General features: G+C 39.5%; 2 protein-coding genes across 4 annotated transcripts; both read left to right on the plus strand.

Annotated features, from left to right (window-relative positions):
- The first annotated feature begins 370 nt into the window (after nucleotides 1–370).
- Nucleotides 371–4,284, plus strand: LOC118048053 (alpha/beta hydrolase domain-containing protein WAV2). 2 transcript variants are annotated; one of them, XM_035057572.2, is made up of 8 exons: nucleotides 371–900; nucleotides 1,125–1,160; nucleotides 1,280–1,358; nucleotides 1,459–1,513; nucleotides 1,616–1,732; nucleotides 2,288–2,452; nucleotides 2,848–3,091; nucleotides 3,717–4,284. In XM_035057572.2, the coding sequence occupies exons 1-8, from the start codon at nucleotides 663–665 to the stop codon at nucleotides 3,731–3,733; spliced, it is 951 nt and encodes a 316-aa protein (XP_034913463.1). In that variant the 5' UTR covers nucleotides 371–662; the 3' UTR covers nucleotides 3,734–4,284. The 2 variants fall into 2 exon arrangements, with proteins under 2 accessions (XP_034913463.1, XP_034913460.1); XM_035057569.2 differs by having other exon boundaries at nucleotides 374–900; nucleotides 3,459–4,284.
- Nucleotides 4,285–4,952: 668 nt separating this feature from the next.
- LOC118048052 (PHD finger protein ALFIN-LIKE 4) lies at nucleotides 4,953–9,115 on the plus strand. Of its 2 annotated transcripts, XM_035057568.2 has the most exons (5): nucleotides 4,953–5,437; nucleotides 5,797–5,924; nucleotides 6,038–6,070; nucleotides 7,223–7,451; nucleotides 8,396–9,115. In XM_035057568.2, the coding sequence occupies exons 2-5, from the start codon at nucleotides 5,828–5,830 to the stop codon at nucleotides 8,565–8,567; spliced, it is 531 nt and encodes a 176-aa protein (XP_034913459.1). In that variant the 5' UTR covers nucleotides 4,953–5,437; nucleotides 5,797–5,827; the 3' UTR covers nucleotides 8,568–9,115. The 2 variants fall into 2 exon arrangements, with proteins under 2 accessions (XP_034913459.1, XP_073266096.1); XM_073409995.1 differs by lacking the exon at nucleotides 6,038–6,070.
- Nucleotides 9,116–20,388: the final 11,273 nt, after the last annotated feature.

Consider the following 20,388-nt stretch of genomic DNA (forward strand, 5'->3'; position numbering starts at 1 on the left):
CAATAAAATTATTAAGTAATCATTCTTTGTTCATATATTTTTAATTATTATTATTAAACTTTGTTTGGTCGAGGAAGTTAATCCAATAATCCTTCGATACAAAGCCTGACATGAGATAAGTTTTTTATTGAATTGGATTGTAAGTTGGTTCGTTTAAATTCAGGTAATTTAGCAGGTCAACCTACAATCTAATTGATTTAATCAAATATAATTGAGAACATATGAGTAAACTCCAATAATTTTGTTTTTTAATTTATTTTTGAAAACAAATTAATTCAGTTTTTTTTTTTTTTTTTGACTTCATGTCCAAACAACATCGTTTCTTTTAAAAGTCCAGAACAAATTGTTTTTGATAAAGATGCAGGTTGACTTGGGAATTGACCCAGTCACCCAGCCACCCGAGCCTTGAATCGGGTTAAATCTCAGGTAGGCGTCGGGTCTAACTCTGACACCTGTGCACCCACATTCTCCAACACATTCCTTTCACCCCAAGATCCAAAGAAAAATGGATAGATAGATTCACCCAACACAAACGTCAATGTTTTTTTCGGTTTTTCTATTTCAAATCAAATCGTAAACAAACAGCTCCCCACGGTCACCGCAAGATAGAGAGAGAGGGGGTGAAGACTGCCAAATCAAAACGATAAGAGCAACAGTAGGAAATGGTGTCGTACATGGGTGTGTTGCTGTACGGAGTAGGAGGCATAGTGGTAGCAGGGATGGCTTTGCTTGTAGCCTTTCAAGAGAAGCTTGTCTACGTCCCGGTGTTACCCGGTCTCACTAAATCCTACCCGGTCACTCCTGCCCGACTCCGTCTCCTTTACGAGGACGTTTGGCTCCGATCCTCCGATGGCGTCCGCCTTCACGCGTGGTTCATTAAAGCACTCCCTGAAAGCCGAGGTCATCACTCCAATTATTTTCGGTCATTCATTTATTTCTTAAATCTCAGCTAGGGTTTAAATAGGCGAACATGAAATTGGAATTTAATTTAAAGTAAAGGATTATTATTTTTAAAAATTTAATTGGGATTAGGTTTAGTTTAAATTTGAACGTGTCATTTCTTTAGTTGCATTCATGATAGTATAAATTCCGAAGCTCAGAAATTAGTTTTGATGGTTTTGCAGGTCCGACTGTCCTGTTTTTCCAAGAGAATGCTGGAAGTATCCTTACCATGATTTACCATCATATAAGTATTTGTCCTGTATTGGGTTAATTCAGCTTTAAGTTTTTTTTACTTATTGGCTCTCTGAAACTAGAGGCCTTAACTATTAACCTTCAGACATTGCCCATCGTCTTGAAATGGTCCGCATAATGATTCAGAGGTTGCAGTGCAATGTGTTCATGCTTTCATATCGAGGGTATGATTTTGCTAACCACTTTCTTTTTGTTTATATTTCTGTATTCTTGCTGCTTGTCTGATTGAAAACAAATGCTCCGTCATTTCTTTTATCTAAACAGTTATGGAGCAAGTGATGGATATCCTTCGCAGCATGGAATCACAAAAGATGCTCAGGTGTGCTGTTCTCTTGGCCCTGTTACCTTTATCTCCCAATGGTTACATGCGTAGACTATAGCTTTGTTCTCAGCCCTTATATGCTTTTCTTTCTTTGGGCAGGCTGCTTTGGATCATCTTTCACAGAGGACTGACATTGACACATCTAGAATAGTCGTGTTTGGGCGGTCACTTGGGGGTGCAGTTGGGGCTCTGCTCACAAAAAACAATCCTGATAAGGTATTGCTCCAGATAATTCGATTAGTACCATATGCTGTTTATTTTTGTAGTTTAAAATCTTGTTTATGTTTTTCCCTGAATAATGAACAAGCTTTTACTAATCATGTCATGTGGCTTCATGTATTTATGTAGTTTAAAATCACTCGTATTGTGCTTTAGGTTCTCATAAATTTTGATGATACAGTCTCTTGGTATTCATCTTGTTGCAGATGCTATTGTGATGGCTAGGACAGTTCTTTATTCTTCTCCTTGTATTTTGCTTTCATCTTGCATTTCTTTCCAGTTTAAAATATGATAATCTTGATATGCTATACCTTCATTTTCTTTTTCTCCCAACTAGTCATTTCATCGACATGAAAGAAACCAAATAAAGAAGGTGATTTGTCCAAGCTCACTGCAATTCAATTAGCACACTTACGAGTTACTATTTATCTTTGTTACTGTTTATTGGAGTTATTGTAATTTATTCACTTTCCATTTTGAGTATTAATTTGTTTTTCACCCCTTTTTTTCTTGTGTGTTTGTCATCATCTTTTATCTGGTCTATTCTTTCAGGTTGCTGCATTGATCCTGGAAAACACTTTTACATCCATTCTGGACATGGCTGGAGTTATACTGCCCTTCCTAAAGTGGTTTATTGGAGGCACGAGTTCAAAAGGGCCTAAACTTCTTAATTTTCTCGTACGTTCTCCATGGAGTACCATTGACGTTGTTGGCCAGGTGAGGTTAAATGTCAGTGGAATGTCAAGCTTTTCATTATTGACTATTTGTGAATGCAAAGCACTTGTGCATATGAAAACGAGTGGAAGACCATGTCAATCATTTGTTGCCACCCATAGGACATCATCTATATCTTCTATTATTCGAGAATATATATTTGGAGTTATAGGCTGGATGTGTCCCTGCTTCTCTTTGGTTTGTGGAAGAATTAAAGTGCATGTTCCTATCCTGTATGATTTGCTTATACAACACAGGTTGTTGAAGTTGAACTAGCTATTTTCAGAATTGCGTTTCTGGAAATGGCAATTACAGTTCGGTGACTCTTTTCTATTTTTTTTTTTTTTTGTAATTTCCTCTTTCGATGTGTCACTGTTGGATTGACCTTCTTAATGCAGATTAAGCAGCCAATTCTTTTCCTTTCTGGATTGCAAGATGAAATGGTTCCTCCATTCCATATGCAAATGCTCTATGGTAAAGCAGCTGCTCATAATAGAGAATGCGTCTTTGTGGATTTTCCTAATGGCATGCATATGGACACTTGGCTTGCTGGTGGTGATCACTACTGGAGAACTACTCAGCAGTTTCTTGAAAAGCATGTTCCAGAGATAAAGGAACATGATTCATCCCATGATGACAAAGGTGATTCCTTTTCTTCTTGAAATCTTATGAAATTATGTCTGGAAAAAATCCCCTTTCATGTAATAGCTAAAGAAAAAACTGGTATCTGATTATATTTGATGGGATGGACTTTGCCCCTGGATCTGGGTTTTTCTAGTCTTCTTCTTCTACACCATTTGATGTTTACTTTTGCGCGACCCATGGTTTGGATTTTTAGCCTTCATGAGAGAGCCTGCACAATCTCTCTAGCTTTTCCTTTCTTGTTGCGCTTGATGACCATTACAGCTAATTTCTTGTAAACAAAAGATGATCTGTCAGTTTTCAAGCTTTATACTTTGATGGTCCAATAAGCTTGTATTCAATTGACAAGTCTTTTTTTCCGCCGCAGGCACTTTCATTGTATATGAAGACTCTGTTTACCTGAGAGAAACCACCTGATGCTTATCCTTTACAGCCTGTTTTATGTTGTGTTACCTCGTATTATACATTTCCATGTTATTATCATATCATACCATCTTAGGATAGATGTGGAATAGCCAGCTCTAGAATCTGAGTTGTGGTGAAGATTCTTATCACTGCTGTGTTGGCCGAAGCTCAATACTCTCTACACACTTCTTGATGAAGATTTTTATATTTCTGCTTCCAGATATTGAGGGGAGGTGATTCATTTAGAATTTTGAGATGTTATAAATTGGCTCAGGGCAGCACCTCGAACTCAAAAGTATCGGTACCTCGACTCTGTTTTTTCCGTGAAGTTGCAGAGTAAAAGCACTTCGTGGGTTTGCTCACAGAATAGTGAAATCAGTCCAAGGCATTCTGGTTTTCTCAGAGAACTTTTGTTGGTCTCACAAGCCTCAGCAGATGTTCAGAAAATATGAATGCCACTGGTATAGTGTACACCATCCTGATATACATCTCCTTAGCTAGCAAACTCCTCCGGCCTGCTGTGATTGTATGAAATAAGAAGTCTCAGAAAATTGAAATAAGTTATCGGAGCTCAGATGTTGTATGTTTCCACAAATCTAGGTGTTTTGAAGTTTCCTCAATGCTAGTTATTTATATTGTTTGGAGGCACCTCACCTATCTTAACCTGCGCACTTGATCACTAGTTTAAGGTTCTCAGCGGAAGGTCGATCTATAAAGAGCCAAGGAGACTAGTTTATTAATTGTAGTTTATCAATCTTTTATGAACTTTAATTATGGTTAATTAAGAACTTTTATGGCATCGCAATGCCCGGTTCTATTTTCCAGTTAATTAAAATAGTATTTATTTTTTAAAATTAATTTTTAACATAACATATTAAACTATCCAAAAAAATTAATTAAAAAAATAAAAAAGTTTTAAACACATTTTTCAAATAAAAAACAAACGTACTCTGAAATTTGGAAGTCCACGGGGCAGGTTGGGCAGGTTAATATCATGGCAACTATAATTGAGTTGGTTGTCCGTGCCACATTAGGGTATATTTATTTTTGACTTTAAAAGTATTTTTAAAAATATTTAAATTTTTTTATTTTAAATTAATATTTTTAAAACGTTTTAATGTGTTAATATTAAAAAAATAATTTTAAAATTCCCCGGGCAGGTTAATAACACGGCAACTATAATAGAGTCAGCTGTAGGTGTTATAGTAATTTTTTTAAAATATATTAAAATAATAATTTTTATTTTTAAAAATTAATTTTTGATATGGTATATAAAAAAATAAAAACAGTAATTAATAAAAAAAATTTAAAACGGAAAACAAAACTGTATGTTTTCTAAAAAGCAAACAAGCATGACACGTGTATGACAGGTACGTGATCTTCAATCATCGTAAAGCAAGATGGCTCTTGATTGAGATCTCGTACTCTTCTCCCTCTTTGATTCCCATCTTAATTCACAGGTGATAGAGAGAGAGAGAGAGAGAGGAGTCCTTCAAAGCACAGGGATTAGAAAACCACCCCAGCTCACTTCAGCATCCCCAATTTAATTCTGGATTTGGATTCAAGAAATCTGTGTGCTCTGAGGCTGTGTCTGTGAGATGAGTGAGCCCCAACAACATCACATCATGGATCCTCCAGCCGAGGATCGAATGCGACGTGGATAACGAGAGTCTCTATCATCCACGTCAAACTTGTTTTTTTTTTAATTGATTTATAAATTTCCTCGACTCGTGGGTTGCAGAGAAAGGCAGACAGGATCTAGTTTATACTTTATATTGAACTCGGCTGGAGAATTCACCTCAATTAGATGTCTCAAAAGCTAGCTTAAAATCTGATTTGAAGGATGGAAGAACACCCTCTCAATCTCAGATGATGATGATTGTCAAAGAAATATTAAAAACTACTACTTGAGTTGAAGGAAGGAAGCAAACAACAAATTAGGTGGGACTTGAGTTTTTTCTTTCTCTTAATCATTGATAGGACCTCTACAGTTAGAGTGATGTTTTAAATCCTTTTTTAAAATATAAGGAATTCATCATCACTTGACCAGAAGTTTATTAGTCATTGGGACTAGTTTTTTTTTTTTTTTTTTTGTGGCCTGTCCCTGTCTACACTCTCCTGCTTCTGCTACCAAGTACTGAGAAAAAGAAAAGAAAAAGAAAAGGAACTTCTTTTTTGGATTCTTCATAAATATAAATACCCCTCCAAAACAAGATAGATTTCCTTTATTATCTCTCTCTCTCTCTCTCTCTCTTTTATAATAATTAAATTATTTAGTATTTATCTTGGTCTATCTGCAGCACAATTTGTTTGTTTGAATTGTACGGGAAAATGGACGCAGGCGCCCAGTACAACCCCCGAACTGTAGAGGAGGTTTTCAGGGATCTTAAAGGCCGTAGAGCTGGAATGATCAAAGCTCTAACTACTGGTTCTGCTCTCTCTCTCTCTCTCTCTCAATTCTCTTTTCGGATTTTAATTTCGCATTGTGAGTTATGTTACGTCTGTTTGTGGTGGTTTTTCTTTTTTCTTTTTTTTTGGCAGATGTAGAAGAATTTTATCAGCAGTGTGATCCTGGTTAGGGTTCTTTTATCTTTCTACCATGCTTTTTAATTTTTGTTCATTACTTGGTGGTGTTCTGTTGTTTGAATTTTTGTATATTAAAAACTCTATTAGGAGTAAAGTTCAACTGATTAATAAAAGCATTGCTATTTTTTTTTAAAAAAATAAAAAACTGGTTAGTGCGGCTTTAAGCTTAAAATCTTCTTCTTTTTTATACGATTGTTCTACTTCACTTATTTTCGGCTTCGCACTTGAGATTTAAGTTATTCTTTTCAAACAGTTATTGACGTTACTTGATTGTTAAGAAGGAGAAATACTACATGCATTTTCCATAAGCTACGTTTCCAGCCTCCACAATCTTGAGTTGGGGACAGAGAAGTGTTTTCTTCAAAAATTCAAGCAAACTTTGTTTAGGGATCCTTGAGCGAATCATTTTCTGTTGTGCATTGGAACATTTGGCATTGATCTGGGTGGATTCTTCTATTTGTGTCGAGATGAGTTCTATTTGCTGTATTTCTGTGAGTTTTTCAACTCCTACTTACACTCCACTTGTTTGTTATGATTCCAAATATCGATATGCTGGATTTTGTATTATTTATGGTTTCAGATTTTAAATCCAGTGGTTGTCTAAAACAAGTTGAAATTTATACTACCTTAGAAGTATGCTTGATTTGGTTTCAAACCACAGAAAAATTAACTTTGGACGTAGAACTCAAACGATCTTTTATATTTGTTCTTACGATTATCAAGCTTCTCTATTTTCATTCATTTGGTTCTGCTAATTAACTTTTCTTGACGTCTATAACAAAGTCAAGGGTGATAATTAGGAGCTTTATTTCTCTTACGTTTCAGTGTGGCGTTTCTGTATAATTTCTTGTACGCCTTCTATTTGCAGCTTAAGGAGGAACTGCACCTTATCACTTCCAATAGCATTTTCACCTTCCAGCATCTCTGATTGCATTTGATTTTTTTGAGATGCATGCTGATATTACTGTTTCTGTTGTGATCTTTGTTTGCCGAGTGATTTGGATAGCTTGCGAAAGAGAAAAATAGAGTTATAAACTTATTGCCTCTTATTTTATTTTTAATTATAGTTATAGTCTCTCACTTCATTTTAACAGTGGATGATGTTCAAATATACATGTAACTAACTAGTGTGCCCTACAGAAAAGGAGAATCTTTGCCTGTATGGGTTCCCTAATGAACAGTGGGAAGTCAATTTACCTGCTGAAGAAGTGCCTCCCGAACTCCCAGAGCCTGCACTTGGAATTAACTTTGCCAGAGATGGGATGCAAGAAAAAGATTGGCTCTCTCTAGTTGCTGTTCATAGTGACGCATGGTTGCTTGCTGTGGCTTTCTACTTTGGCTCTAGATTTGGTTTTGATAAAACTGATAGGCAAGTCCCCCCCCCTCTCCTGCTTCCAACTTTGGTGTTTCAATGTCAACGTAAAAGAATCTTTTGTTTTTTCTAGTTATTTAGTTTTCCAAAAAAGAAAAGAAAAGGGGGATCAGACGTCCATGCACTTTCATAGTCGTGCTCACAATGTCTGTTATGTTCTACATATTGTAATTTAACTGAAGCTTAGGATTTGGCTTTCTTGTTGGGAATTTAAATCACCCCAGATCCAGTTTATGGAGATTTTTAATAGCATTGTTCTCAGAGCCCACAATTTAATGTTTGTGACATCTTGAATAGAAGAGAAAAGGGTATGTAATTAAGAATGATCAGCTATTTGTTTTATGGTCTCATCTGATTTCAAGGTCGAGATATGCTCGTATCATTTATCAAAATTCCAAAGTAATTATTTATTTGCAAGAAAATTGTTTGACATTTTTTTAATACAATTGATTTAAATTGTAGAATTTAGAAACTAAATTCTTAACAACCAAGTTAATGCTGCATGCCAATATCTTTTTTATACCGATAGCTCTACCTTTTTTAATAGCAGTATTGTGAAGTATAGATTTTTAACAGAGATTTGTTTCTTGATGCAGTTCTATATGAAAAGACCTTTTCTCCTGTCACTTTAGTACAAGATGTATGAGCTTGTTGTGTGATAAAGTAGTTAGTGTTTTTAACTCTTTGATGGCCTCATCTTGGTGAGACTGCTCCTAAAAGCGATGAAACAACAGTTGCATTAACAAGATTTTTTTTCCTCTTGAAATTAGCTTACTCTGCTTGAAAGATTTTCATGGTGGAGCATAGAAACTTGCCTCTCTAGTGTTGTGTTTGTTTTCTTTTCTTTCATTCCTTCTTTGCAATACGTGGTTGCCAGCTGATGTGAATAATTTGTCTATCAACTTTCATTTCCCAATCATATAATGCAAGTTGTGACACAGGAAACGTCTTTTCACTATGATAAATGATCTCCCAACAATATTTGAGATTGTAACTGGAGCTGTGAAGAAACAAGCAAAGGAGAAATCATCCGTCTCAAATCATAGCAGCAACAAGTCCAAGTCAAACTCAAAAGGGGTAAAATTACTCTCTTTTTTTTTCTTGATTGATTAAATGATTTGGGAATATCAGCTACACCATGTAATTCCTTCAACTGCTGAATTCAAACGGATATATTATTTTTAGCCTCTGATAAGAGGATTAACTAAAATTTAATCTTTGGTTCCCAGGTTCTGTTTAACAGTGACCAATTGTGCACTGGACTGATTTCTTTGCCATGTTTGATACATGTTTATTTTACATGACACCCCCATCCCCCTCCCCCACTTTATTTTTAAAAAAAAAACTTTTTGTGAAAGGTGTGTCGCACGTGTGCGGCGTCGCGGCGAAAAATGTATTGTTTGTTCCATTTTCTTATCTACAATGTAAATCTATCTATATCTATGGGGATACAAGAAAATATTGTCTTTTATGGGTGGAAAATGGAAAGGGAGTCGCCACCTAGTATTTTGGTCACTAGGAACCCTAACTGGTCTCAAAGATCGGGTACGGGGACTAGTTGCGTAAAGGGAAGGTATTAGCACCCCAAATACGCCCTACCTAAGGTAAGCTGCATTGTTTTATTGTCTGATAAAATCTAAGGTATTTTTCGTGTTTTTCTAGTTGTTGGTCTGTCTATGGTTCAAGAAAAATCCTCCTCGGTAAGAAAGGCTTTATCTTATCGGGTAAAATCCTAACCGTTCTAACGTCCATACCAAAATTTCATTAATAATATTTAGGAATACGTTTTACGTATAAATTCGTAATCCCAAATACTAAAAGAAAACAAAAAAAAAAAGATTTTTGATTTTTTTTGAAATATTGGCCTAGTTCTCATGGCTTAAATAAACTGGTTATTAAAGCCAAAATGCATGCTAATACATATATTGTTTTGAAAATTTTCTTTGTTGTGTGAAAATATGATGTTATAATATTTATATATATATATTGGAGAGGCTAGGCCGTATGCATGAAAACAAAACCTTTTTTTTGGAAAATATTTATTTTTTGATGCTTTAACAAAAATCGGGCATTTTAATACTGGGTTTGTATTCTTACGGTATAAAAATACAACCCAATATTAATCCACTTTGATAAAAATATGCAGAAAAATCAACAACATTTTTAGGGACTTTTTAGAATTTTTTTGAAAGCAAAAACATTTTTTATTCTGAAAATCTTTGATATTTTGACGAAAACCGGGTATTTTTAACACTGGTTTTGTATCTTTACGGTATAAAAATACAAACCAACATTAAACACTTCTGACCAAAACATGCAGGAAAATCAACAATATTTTTTTTAGATTTTTTGAAATATTTTTTTTTTTAGTAGAAAAAATATATACACAATATACACACATATATATTACAATATACTATAATTCATAATATATATATAATAACAAATCGGGTTGGGCCGGCCCAAATGAATGGGCCGAACCCAACCTAGCTAGAATCGGGCCGATCTCGGCCCGCAAGGAGGATGGGCCGATCTCGGCCCGCAAGGAGGATGGGCCGATCTCGGCCCGCAAGGAGGATGGGCCGATCTCGGCCCGCAAGGAGGATGGGCCGATCTCGGCCCGCAAGGAGGATGGGCCGATCTCGGCCCAACACAAAAAATTCTTTTGACTGGGCCAGACTCGGTCTGGCCCAAAATAAATAATAACAAAACTGGGCCGGAAACCCGGCCCAGTGTAAAAAACCCACGGGGAAGGGAATTATTTTCCCTTCCCCTACCTCCTGCATGCAGAACGATTCTGCATGCAGGAGGATAACAAATATAAAAAATGAAAACGTAGGGGGGGAAAGAAAAAATACCTGGCACGGCGGAGGTGAGGCTGCTGGTCGCACGTACGGGTTGACGGTGTTGCAGCGGAGATCGGCGGCTCAGAACGACGGTTCCCCACAGTTCGGGTGTATCCTCTCGGGTCGTGTTCGGTTAACGTTTTCTTTAAACTCTCCCACGGCTTCTGTCCTCTTCTCCCTTTTTTTCAGTTTCGTTTTCTTGAGTTTTAGGTGTTTATTTCTTTAGGTCCACTGTTTCTCTCTCCTTCAGTTTCTCTCTCTCTCTTGGTTTCGGTCTCCCTTTCTCTCCCGTGCTTCACATCTTTCCTCTTCTTTTATAGGCGGACAAAGGAGCGGGGCTGCATGGGCAGCGTGGGGAGCAGAACAAGGTGGGTTGAGCTGGGGCAACGTGGGGGGCAGCGCCGGTCGGCTGGTCGGTGAGCGTGGTCGATCACGGCGTGGCCCTCCTGGCTTCGCATCGTCCGAGGTGCATGGGCTTGGTCTGTCAGCGCACGCGAGGAGAGAGGGGCACCGCCTGATTAAACAAAGGTTTCGTCCATGCTGCTGCACGTTCGGGGAGGAAGAAGAAAGGTGAATAGTGCCGTTCAAAACGGCACCGTTCGGTCCTCCTTTTTTTTTTTTTTTTTTTTTTTATGAAACGGCGTCGTTTTGGGGAAAACGCGCCGTTTCATTTAAAAAATGGCGCCAGAATACGCAAAATTTCAACTCAGCCCTCAATTATCTTTTGATTCTTTCAATTACGTCCCTGCCAAATTCGGTCCTCGCCCCCATAGTTGGCCGCGTTTTTCATCTTGGTCCTTGGCCTCTGATTTATGCAATTAAGCCCTCAATTGATCAATAAACTCCCAATTTCTTCAATTATGCCCCTGGATCAAATCAAGACAGCTCCCTCTATTTACCCGCATTTTCCAAATTGGTCCCTGGTTTTGGATTTTCACAATTAAGCCCCTAATTGGCCATTAAACTTCAATATTTATGCAATTAAGCCCCTGATTTGGCCTAATAAATTCCAAAAAAAATATATTTTGGTCCCAGAACTTAAATTTCTTCTAATTAAAGCCCAAATTGACTTAAAAATCAATTTTTCTTGTAATCAAAACCCCTATAAAATCTATAAAATTCAAATTAAGTCCATAAACATCCAAATTTGGGCTTTTCTCCTCAAAATTCAAATTTTCCTTCTCAACAGGGCTCTCATCCTTCAAGAATATATTGTCAAAAATCCATCTTTGTATTTTTAACCTCCTTGACCGATTTTTCTGACCATTTGCTGAGCGCTTCTGCCTCCTGTTATTTTTCTAACCTCCTTTGGCTATTTATTTTATTTCAATTATGGGGACCCAAAAATGGGTTACAACAGATGCCCCCTCTTTATAATGCTTACGGAGCAAGGGTTTTGCGCAGTAAGTTTTATAAAGATAATCCAATTTGAACTCCCGAAACTGATTTGGTCGAAGGTTGATCGATCTGAAACTCTTTCTTTACAGCAATCCTCTTCGGCCTAAAACATTAGGATCCTTATCTGGCGATTCCCTGAAAATGAAACAATATGAGGTCCCCTCTGGCGACCTCCTTTGATAACTATCGAAATATGAGATCCCTTCCGGCGATCTCCTTTAATCAACTTGGAACCCCATCTGGCGATTCCTATATGAAATATGAGATATGAGGTCCCATCTAGCGACCTCTAAATAGTGAAACACGAGATCCCTTCTGGCGATCTCAAACAACTTGGAATCCCATCTGGCGATTTCTTTTAACCAACATGAAATACGAGGTCCCATCTGGCGACCTCCAAATAGTGAAACACGAGATCCCTTCTAGCGATCTCCTTTAATCTTCTTGGAATCCCATCTGGCGATTCCTTTTAACCAATATGAAATACAAGGTCCCATCTGGCGACCTTCAAATAGTGAAACACGAGATCCCTTCTGGCGATCTCCTTTAATCAACTTGGAATCCCATCTGGCGATTCCTTTTAACAAACATGAAATATAAGGTCCCATCTGGCAACCTCCATAATAGTGAAATACGAGATCCCTTCTGGCGATCTCAAACACCTTGGAATCCCATCTGGCGATTCCTTATTACCAACATGAAATATGAGGCCCCATCTGGCGACCTCCAAATAGCGAAACACGAGATCCCTTCTGGCGATCTCCTTTAATCAACTCGGAATCCCATCTGGCGATTCCTTTTAACAAACGTGAAATATGAGGTCCCATCTGGCGACCTCCACAATAGTGAAATACGAGATCCCTTCTGGCGATCTCAAACAGCTTGGAATCCCGTCTGGCGATTCCTTATTACCAACATGAAATATGAGGTCCCATCTGGCGACCTCCAAATAGCGAAACACGAGATCCCTTCTGGCGATCTCCTTTAATCAACTCGGAATCCCATCTGGCGATTCCTTTTAACAAACGTGAAATATGAGGTCCCATCTGGCGACTTCCACAATAGTGAAATACGAGATCCCTTCTGGCGATCTCAAACAGCTTGGAATCCCGTCTGGCGATTCCTTATTACCAACATGAAATATGAGGTCCCATCTGGCGACCTCCAAATAGCGAAACACGAGATCCCTTCTGGCGATCTCCTTTAATCAACTCGGAATCCCATCTGGCGATTCCTTTTAACAAACGTGAAATATGAGGTCCCATCTGGCGACTTCCACAATAGTGAAATACGAGATCCCTTCTGGCGATCTCAAACAGCTTGGAATCCCGTCTGGCGATTCCTTATTACCAACATGAAATATGAGGTCCCATCTGGCGACCTCCAAATAGCGAAACACAAGATCCCTTCTGGCGATCTCCTTTAATCAACTCGGAATCCCATCTGGCGATTCCTTTTAACAAACGTGAAATATGAGGTCCCATCTGGCGACTTCCACAATAGTGAAATACGAGATCCCTTCTGGCGATCTCAAACAGCTTGGAATCCCATCTGGCGATTCCTTATTACCAAAGTTGATATTGATGTCGTTCTTCGTACGGGCAAGGTTTGGAAGCTATTATCTTCTCTTCTTGTTGTTCTAGAATCAACTCAACGATTCTTTCTTCGTCCACAATCTTGTTGGAATGCACTAAGATCTCCTCCTGTAACAATAAAAACAAACATGCAATGATTTATGATTAGATGCAATGCATGCATTCGTACCTGGTTTGAAACATAGGCCCCATCATCTTTTTCTAGTTTATGAAGCTCCTTCTTAACACGAGCTTGCTTTTGTATGCTGGATTCATCTCTCGTGTTGCCTCTTTTTATTGATCATATTCTTGGAGAAGAAGTCTTTGACTTTCTTCAAGTAGTCACTTTCTCAAAATGTATGACTTGTTATTGCCTTTTTGTCATGCTTTTGTCAAATGCTTTAGCTTGGTTTTCAAATCTATTAGCTTTCGAAAAAAACATCTTGTATTGCCCCCAACGTAGGGGTGTGATCCTAGTCTGAGCTTTTATATAGAGAAGACATGCGTTCAGCTGATGCTAAACCTTTTAATAAGTGATGAGAATAACACCAAGACATGCACTGTTTGGATTAATACGAAAATGAATGTTGTGAGATCAATGCAAGAAGAAAGAAATCAATGGCCAAACTTTGCTGTATTGATTTAAGGGCTTACATCAAGCATAATATCTTTTTACAGAGTCAGAATTCACAGGCCTAGCTAAGTCTTCTCCATCCATTCTAGCTAACTTCAATGCTCCTCCTGAGAATGCCTTTGTTACTACATAAGGACCCTCGTAATTTGGTGCCCATTTGCTTTGATCATCTCCGGGTAATGACAACATTTTCTTTAATACCAGATCCCCTTCTTGAAACATCCGCGGTCTAACCTTCTTATCATACGCCTTAGCCATTCGTTTCTGGTAAAGCTGGTGATGACATATTGCAGCCATCCTCTTTTCACTGATCAGGTTCAGTTGCTCGTGTCTCACTTTGGCCCACTCGGCCTCTTCTAACTCAGAATCTATTAACACTCTTAACGACGGGATTTCTACTTCCAAGGGCATCACTGCTTCCATACCGTATACCAGAGAATATGGTGTAGACCCTGTCGAGGTTCGAACTGCAGTGCGATATGCATGAAGGGCAAATGGCAACATCTCATGCCAATCCCTATAGGTGACTACCATCTTCTGAATAATCTTTTTGATATTCTTGTTAGCAGCTTCTACCGCCCCGTTCATTTTCGGTCTATATGGCGAAGAATTGGAATGCTTGATTTTCCATTTCGTGCAAAGCTCTATTATCATCTTGCCGTTGAAGTTCTGGGCATTATCAGTTATAATCTTTTCTGGTGGACCATACCGACATATCAAATCCCTCTCAATAAATTTCTTCACCACTTTTTGCGTCACCTGAGCAAATGACCCGGCTTCTACCCATTTTGTGAAGTAGTCAATAGCCACGAGGATAAATCTATGACCATTGCTCGCTTTTGGGTTTACGGGTCCAATCACATCAATTCCCCACATCGCGAAGGGCCATGGAGATGTTAAGTTAAACAGAGGAGCGGGTGGCATATTGACCTTGTCACTGTAAATTTGACATTTGTGACATTTTCTGACATAGTCTATACAGTCTTTTTCTAGTGTCATCCAAAAATAACCAACCCTTTGGATTTTTCTTGCCATCATATGTCCGCTAGCATGGGTTGAGCAAATCCCCTCATGGACCTCTCTTAATGCCCTTCTAGCATCTGCCTCATCTAAACACCTTAACAAGGTTCCATCAAATGACCTTTTATATAAAATCTCTCCATCTAAATAGAAGTCTATAGCCAACCTTCTCAAGGTTTTCTTATCCGTCTTAGAAGCTCCCACCGGATATTCCTGATTCTGCACAAGATTCTTGATATCGTAATACCAAGGTTGTCCGTCTATCTCTCCCTCAACTAAACAACAGTGAGCTGGATCATTTCTAATATCAATGTGTACCGGTTGTACCTTGCACTTGAGATCAATGGTAGTCATAGCAGCTAATGTGGCCAAAGCATCCGCAAAATGGTTCCCCTCCCTTCCCAGATGGGTGAATCTAATTTCTTCAAATTCCTTTGCTAGCATGGATAGGTATTCCTGGTAAGGTCTCAATTTTTCTTCTTTGGTTTGCCATTCCCCTTTTACCTGGCAAATGATCAACATTGAGTCCCCATATACATCAATCTTCTTTATTTTCAACTCCAATGCTGCTTCTAAACCGAGGATACAAGCTTCATACTCAGCTGTATTGTTGGTGCACTCGAAGTGTAGTTTGACCGAAACTGGGTATTGTTTCTTATCAGGAGAGATTATCACCGCCCCTGCCCCGTTACCATATACATTTACTGCCCCATCAAAAAACATGGTCCACCAATCTGTCTTTTCTTCTTCCTTTTCTATTGACAATATATCTTCATCAGGGAACTCAAAATCCAAAGGTTCGTAATCTTCAATAGCATTATCGGCCAGATGGTCTGCGATTGCACTCCCTTTTACGGCTTTCCTTGTCATATACACTATGTCATATTCTGCTAATAAAACTTGCCACCTGGCAATCCTACTTGAGAGGAAAGGCTTATTACATATATACCTCAGAGGATCCACTTTTGAAATCAACCAAGTGGTATAGTATAACATGTAATGTCGCAACCTCTTTGCCGCCCACACCAACGCACAACAGAGCCTTTCTATCTCCGTGTATCTGGACTCACATTCAGTGAATTTCTTACTCAAGTAATAAATAGCTCTTTCCTTCCTTCCGGTTTCGTCATGCTGACCCAATACACAACCCATGGCTACCTCAGTAACGGTTAGATATAATACTAAAGGTTTTCCTGATACAGGAGGAACCAGTAAAGGTGGATTTTGTAAATAATGCTTGATTTTATTGAATGCCTCCTCACACTCCTCATTCCAAGTTCCGGGATTCTTTTTCCTTAGTAGCCGAAATATAGGCTCGCATGTTGTTGTTAGCTGAGCTATAAACCGAGCAATGTAATTCAACCTTCCCAAGAATCCTCTTACTTCTTTCTCCGTCTTAGGGGACGACATGGCCTGGATGGCCCTTACTTTTATCCGGATCCACCTCTATACCTCTATCACTTACCACAAATCCCAACAGCTTGCCCGATTTAACTCCGAATGAACATTTTGCAGGATTAAGCCTTAGCTCATACTTCCTCAACCTCCCAAATAACTTCCTCAAAACTTCCACATGATCTTGTTCCTTTTTAGACTTGGCAATCATATCATCTACATACACCTCAATTTCTTTGTGCATCATGTCGTGGAATAGAGTCACCATTGCTCTTTGATATGTTGCACCCGCGTTCTTTAACCCAAATGGCATGACCTTGTAGCAGTAGGTCCCCCAAGGTGTGACAAAAGTTGTTTTCGCCTTATCCTCTAAAGCCATTTTTATTTGGTTGTATCCTAAAAAACCGTCCATAAAGGAATAAGTGGAACTTCGGGCAGCATTATCCACTAAAACATCTATGTGTGGTAGGGGAAAATCATCCTTAGGGCTAGCTTTATTCAAATTCCGAAAATCCACACAAACTCGAATCTTCCCTTCCTTCTTAGGCACCACAACAATGTTAGACACCCATTGTGGGTATCTAACTACTTCTAAAAAACCAGCATCCCACTGCTTTTCGAGTTCTGCCTTGACCTTGATCCAGACGTCCGGGTGGGCCCTCCTTAGCTTCTGCTTGACTGGCTTATAACCTTCTTCCAACGGTATCTTGTGCTCTACAATACTTGTATCCAAACCGGGCATATCTTCATAGGACCAAGCAAAGACATCTGAATACTCTTGTAATAGGGTGATCATTTTTATCCTTTGTTCAGAAGTAATTAGGGTACCTATTTTCAACTCTTTCTTGAGCTGACCATTGCCCACATTGATGGTTTCGAGTTTCTCGGTGGCAGGCTTCCAAGTATGTTCCTGTTGTTCTACTAGCCTGGCGAATTCACTGATATTGCTTTCATCCCACTCTTCTTCTTCCATAGCTATTACATGCTCGTTCAAGTTTGGCCATTTATTCTTGATGCTAAATGTATGTGATGTCGTTGGAGATCCGCTTTCAGGATTCCTGAAAGCGGGAAGTGCTTGGTGTAAATGCATATATATATAAAACAATTTCTGAAAAAGTGCATGATCTCACATTCATTCAAAGGAAAAAAAGGTGGGCTCTACGACAAATATAGAATCTAGCTGACATCATGAGCCTTGATTGTCAACTAGAGAAAACAAAGCAAACATAGGCAATGACAAAAACATGCTAAGGCAAACAAAAGTTGGTTTACATTTTGAAAACCACTGGAGCTTCTTGTGTCACCCAATTCTGAAACTTTTCGCCTGGAGCCAGCTTGCGTACAACGGTCTTGGCGGAGACTTCTTCTAGCGTATGGATCGTCAGCTGTGGCAGCGCTTCATCTTCTTTTTCCCGCGACTGCTTTCACGTCATCCCTTTTCTTCTCGTTTCCCTCCAAGGTGTTTATGCTCATATGAGCCAGTTCTAGACCCAGGCTTCCGGCTCCTTTATCAGGTTGCATTATGAATGCAGCTTTTGTGAACGATACGCTAAGGTGAGGGATTTCTAGCTTTTCTTCCTCAGGCTCTCTTCCTTTAATTCTAGCCATCCTTCTTGCCCTTCTCCGACCAGCAGCCCACCGATAATCCTTTTGGTTAGGTTGATACCCTAACCCAAATCTTTGAGCAGCATTTTCCAAACTCGCCGACTTAACCCCTTCTGGTATCCTGCCAGTAAAGTTATACTGAAATGGGATCCCGCGTTCTAAGAAGCATAGGCTTGCCATCCTGGCTGCTTCTGAGATCCTTGGCCTTCTTAACACAGTGTTCTCCGGCACCCAGTCGGTGTTCACGATCTCGAAAGCATGGATATTGTTATCCTTGCAATCTTCCACTTCGATGAAAGGCACAGCCACATTCTTTATCAAGGATATTGCCTCCTCGGCCTTTACAGTTACCAACATCCCATTCATGATATACTTCAGGCATTGGTGCAATGACGAAGCTACTGCCCCCGCTGCGTGGATCCAAGGTCTTCCCAACAACATACTATAGGAAGGGTGGATATCCATAACCTGAAGTGTCACTAGGAACATTTGCGGTCCCACATATAGCTCCACTTCTAAAGTCCCAAGTATTGGCCTAGGTGAGCCATCATACGCTCGGGCCATCATAGTACTTGGCTTCATATGAGATTCATCAATCGGCATTTCCTCCAGAATGTGCTTTGGCAACACGTTGAGGGCTGAGCATTATCGACGAGCACCTTCCCTACAATACAGTCTTTGCACCTAACAGTAATGTATAAAGGCTTGTTGTGTCCAGTACCTTCAGCATCAAGCTCATCAGCCGTGAAGTAGAGGTAATTAGTTGCATGGATCCTCCCTACTAAATGCTCCATGGTTTTATGCTCAATGTCTTGAGGTACATATGCCTCATTCAATACCTTTTGCAAGGCATTTTCGATGCAGCTCAGAGCTGAGTATCAAAGACATAAGGGAGATCCGCGCTGGAGTCTTTTTTAGTTGATCCACTATGCAATATTCGCTATGCTTGATCAACTTCAAAAACTCATTCGACTCTTCTTCCGTTACCGGCTTATTAACTTCGGGAGCTTTGTCCAGGTCTACCACTTCCTTACCCTTTTCCTTCTCCACTCTTCAGGCGTAAAGCAACGACCACTCCTGGTCAAACCACTTATCTCCGTCTGGAACAAAGGAAGAGTCGCGTCGAACATCGGAGGCATACCCATAATTATACCGGCATGGCATTGTGATTCTCTTTTGTGTGCAGGACGGTTTAGTCATAAGACCAGCCTTGGGGGCCCATTTGCAGTCTGTTGGATCCTGCAAACTCCTGCCATCTCATCTTGGCCTTCCATCATGCCCTACCTCACGCCTGCTCTCCATGGGTCAATCCTCAATTGTCCCATCTTCAACATTTTTGCGATCTTTTTGCAAAACTCTGCACAATCCTCAATGTGATGTCCATCTCTTTCGTGGAACTCACAGTAGTCACCTCTCTCCGATTGCCCTTACCACCTTTGCCTCTAGAAGTCCTGATTGTACTAACATTGTCGTACAACCTTTTTCAATCGGCACCTTCAAAACCTTGCCTTGATTTCCCCCTATCGATCATGCCTATTCCACCACTATTTGGAGCATGCTTAGGCAATGGGTTTGAATTAACATTGGGCTTGTCTTTCAAAGATACCCATCCCGTCTTTAATTAAGCTCCAATAACCTCTTCTTGAAGGCATAGCCAGGTTTCAATCCATGCCCAGGGATTGCCCCCATTGGTACTCGCAAGACAACTCAGGCTTGTACCAAATTGGGAATAGGTGGTTGTAGTGGTAGGGTAGGATAGGAGCTACTTGTCCAATGCTCAACAGCTTGGCATAACATGTCCTTTTCAATGGCATGGTAAAAGGCGGGCAGTTGTTCTGAAGTGTATTTTGGGTGTGGTCTTTGGTAAGTGATCTTGGTAGTGACTTTGGTAGTTTGGTTGGTTATTTTGTTCGGTTAGGTGAAAAGATTGGTTAAAGTTTATGCGTGAGACTTGAGCGGTAGGTGCTTGTGGACTACGAAAATTTACTTTCTTGCCTTTGTACCCATCCTCCAAATTGTTAACGTCACCTTCTCTTTTCCTCCCAAACAAAACCTTTCTTTTCTAAAAGGCCTCCGCTATGCGCCCAGCTTTTAATTCCTTGCTCTATTCTTTCAGCACGCGCTTACAACATCATAAAATGTTGGATGAGCTACCCATTAAATGCTCATAGTAAGGTGCCTTGAATGTATTGGCGAACAAAGTCACCATCTCTGTTTCTCTATTAACGGGGGTTGCAACATGCATGGCCTCGTCCCTCCATCTTTGCGCATAAGCCCTCACTGACTCTTGGCTTCTCTTTCCAGTGACATGAGGCTCGTTCGATCTGGAGCAATTTCTAAATTGAACTTGTATTGCTTTAGGAAAAGCCTCCACTAAGTCCTTCCATTTCTTAATCTTGACATTATCCAGCCTCATGTACCAACTTAGCGCAGAACCCCGATAGACTGTCTTGGAAAAGTAG

The sequence above is a fragment of the Populus alba genome, chromosome 6 (assembly GCF_005239225.2).
Source record: "Populus alba chromosome 6, ASM523922v2, whole genome shotgun sequence".
In the NCBI taxonomy this organism is placed as follows: Eukaryota; Viridiplantae; Streptophyta; class Magnoliopsida; order Malpighiales; family Salicaceae; genus Populus; species Populus alba.

What these genes read in the sequence shown, in the direction of transcription:
- LOC118048052 (XM_035057568.2), top strand. Translation starts at nt 5,828, where the DNA reads ATGGACGCAGGCGCCCAGTACAACCCCCGAACTGTAGAGGAGGTTTTC. An exon ending in TTATCAGCAGTGTGATCCTG is followed by an intron (nt 6,071 to 7,222) that starts GTTAGGGTTCTT and finishes TGTGCCCTACAG; the next exon opens with AAAAGGAGAATCTTTGCCTG. An exon ending in GGTTTTGATAAAACTGATAG is followed by an intron (nt 7,452 to 8,395) that starts GCAAGTCCCCCC and finishes GTTGTGACACAG; the next exon opens with GAAACGTCTTTTCACTATGA.
- LOC118048053 (XM_035057569.2), top strand. Translation starts at nt 663, where the DNA reads ATGGTGTCGTACATGGGTGTGTTGCTGTACGGAGTAGGAGGCATAGTG. An exon ending in CAAAAAACAATCCTGATAAG is followed by an intron (nt 1,733 to 2,287) that starts GTATTGCTCCAG and finishes CTATTCTTTCAG; the next exon opens with GTTGCTGCATTGATCCTGGA. An exon ending in TTCATCCCATGATGACAAAG is followed by an intron (nt 3,092 to 3,458) that starts GTGATTCCTTTT and finishes TTTCCGCCGCAG; the next exon opens with GCACTTTCATTGTATATGAA.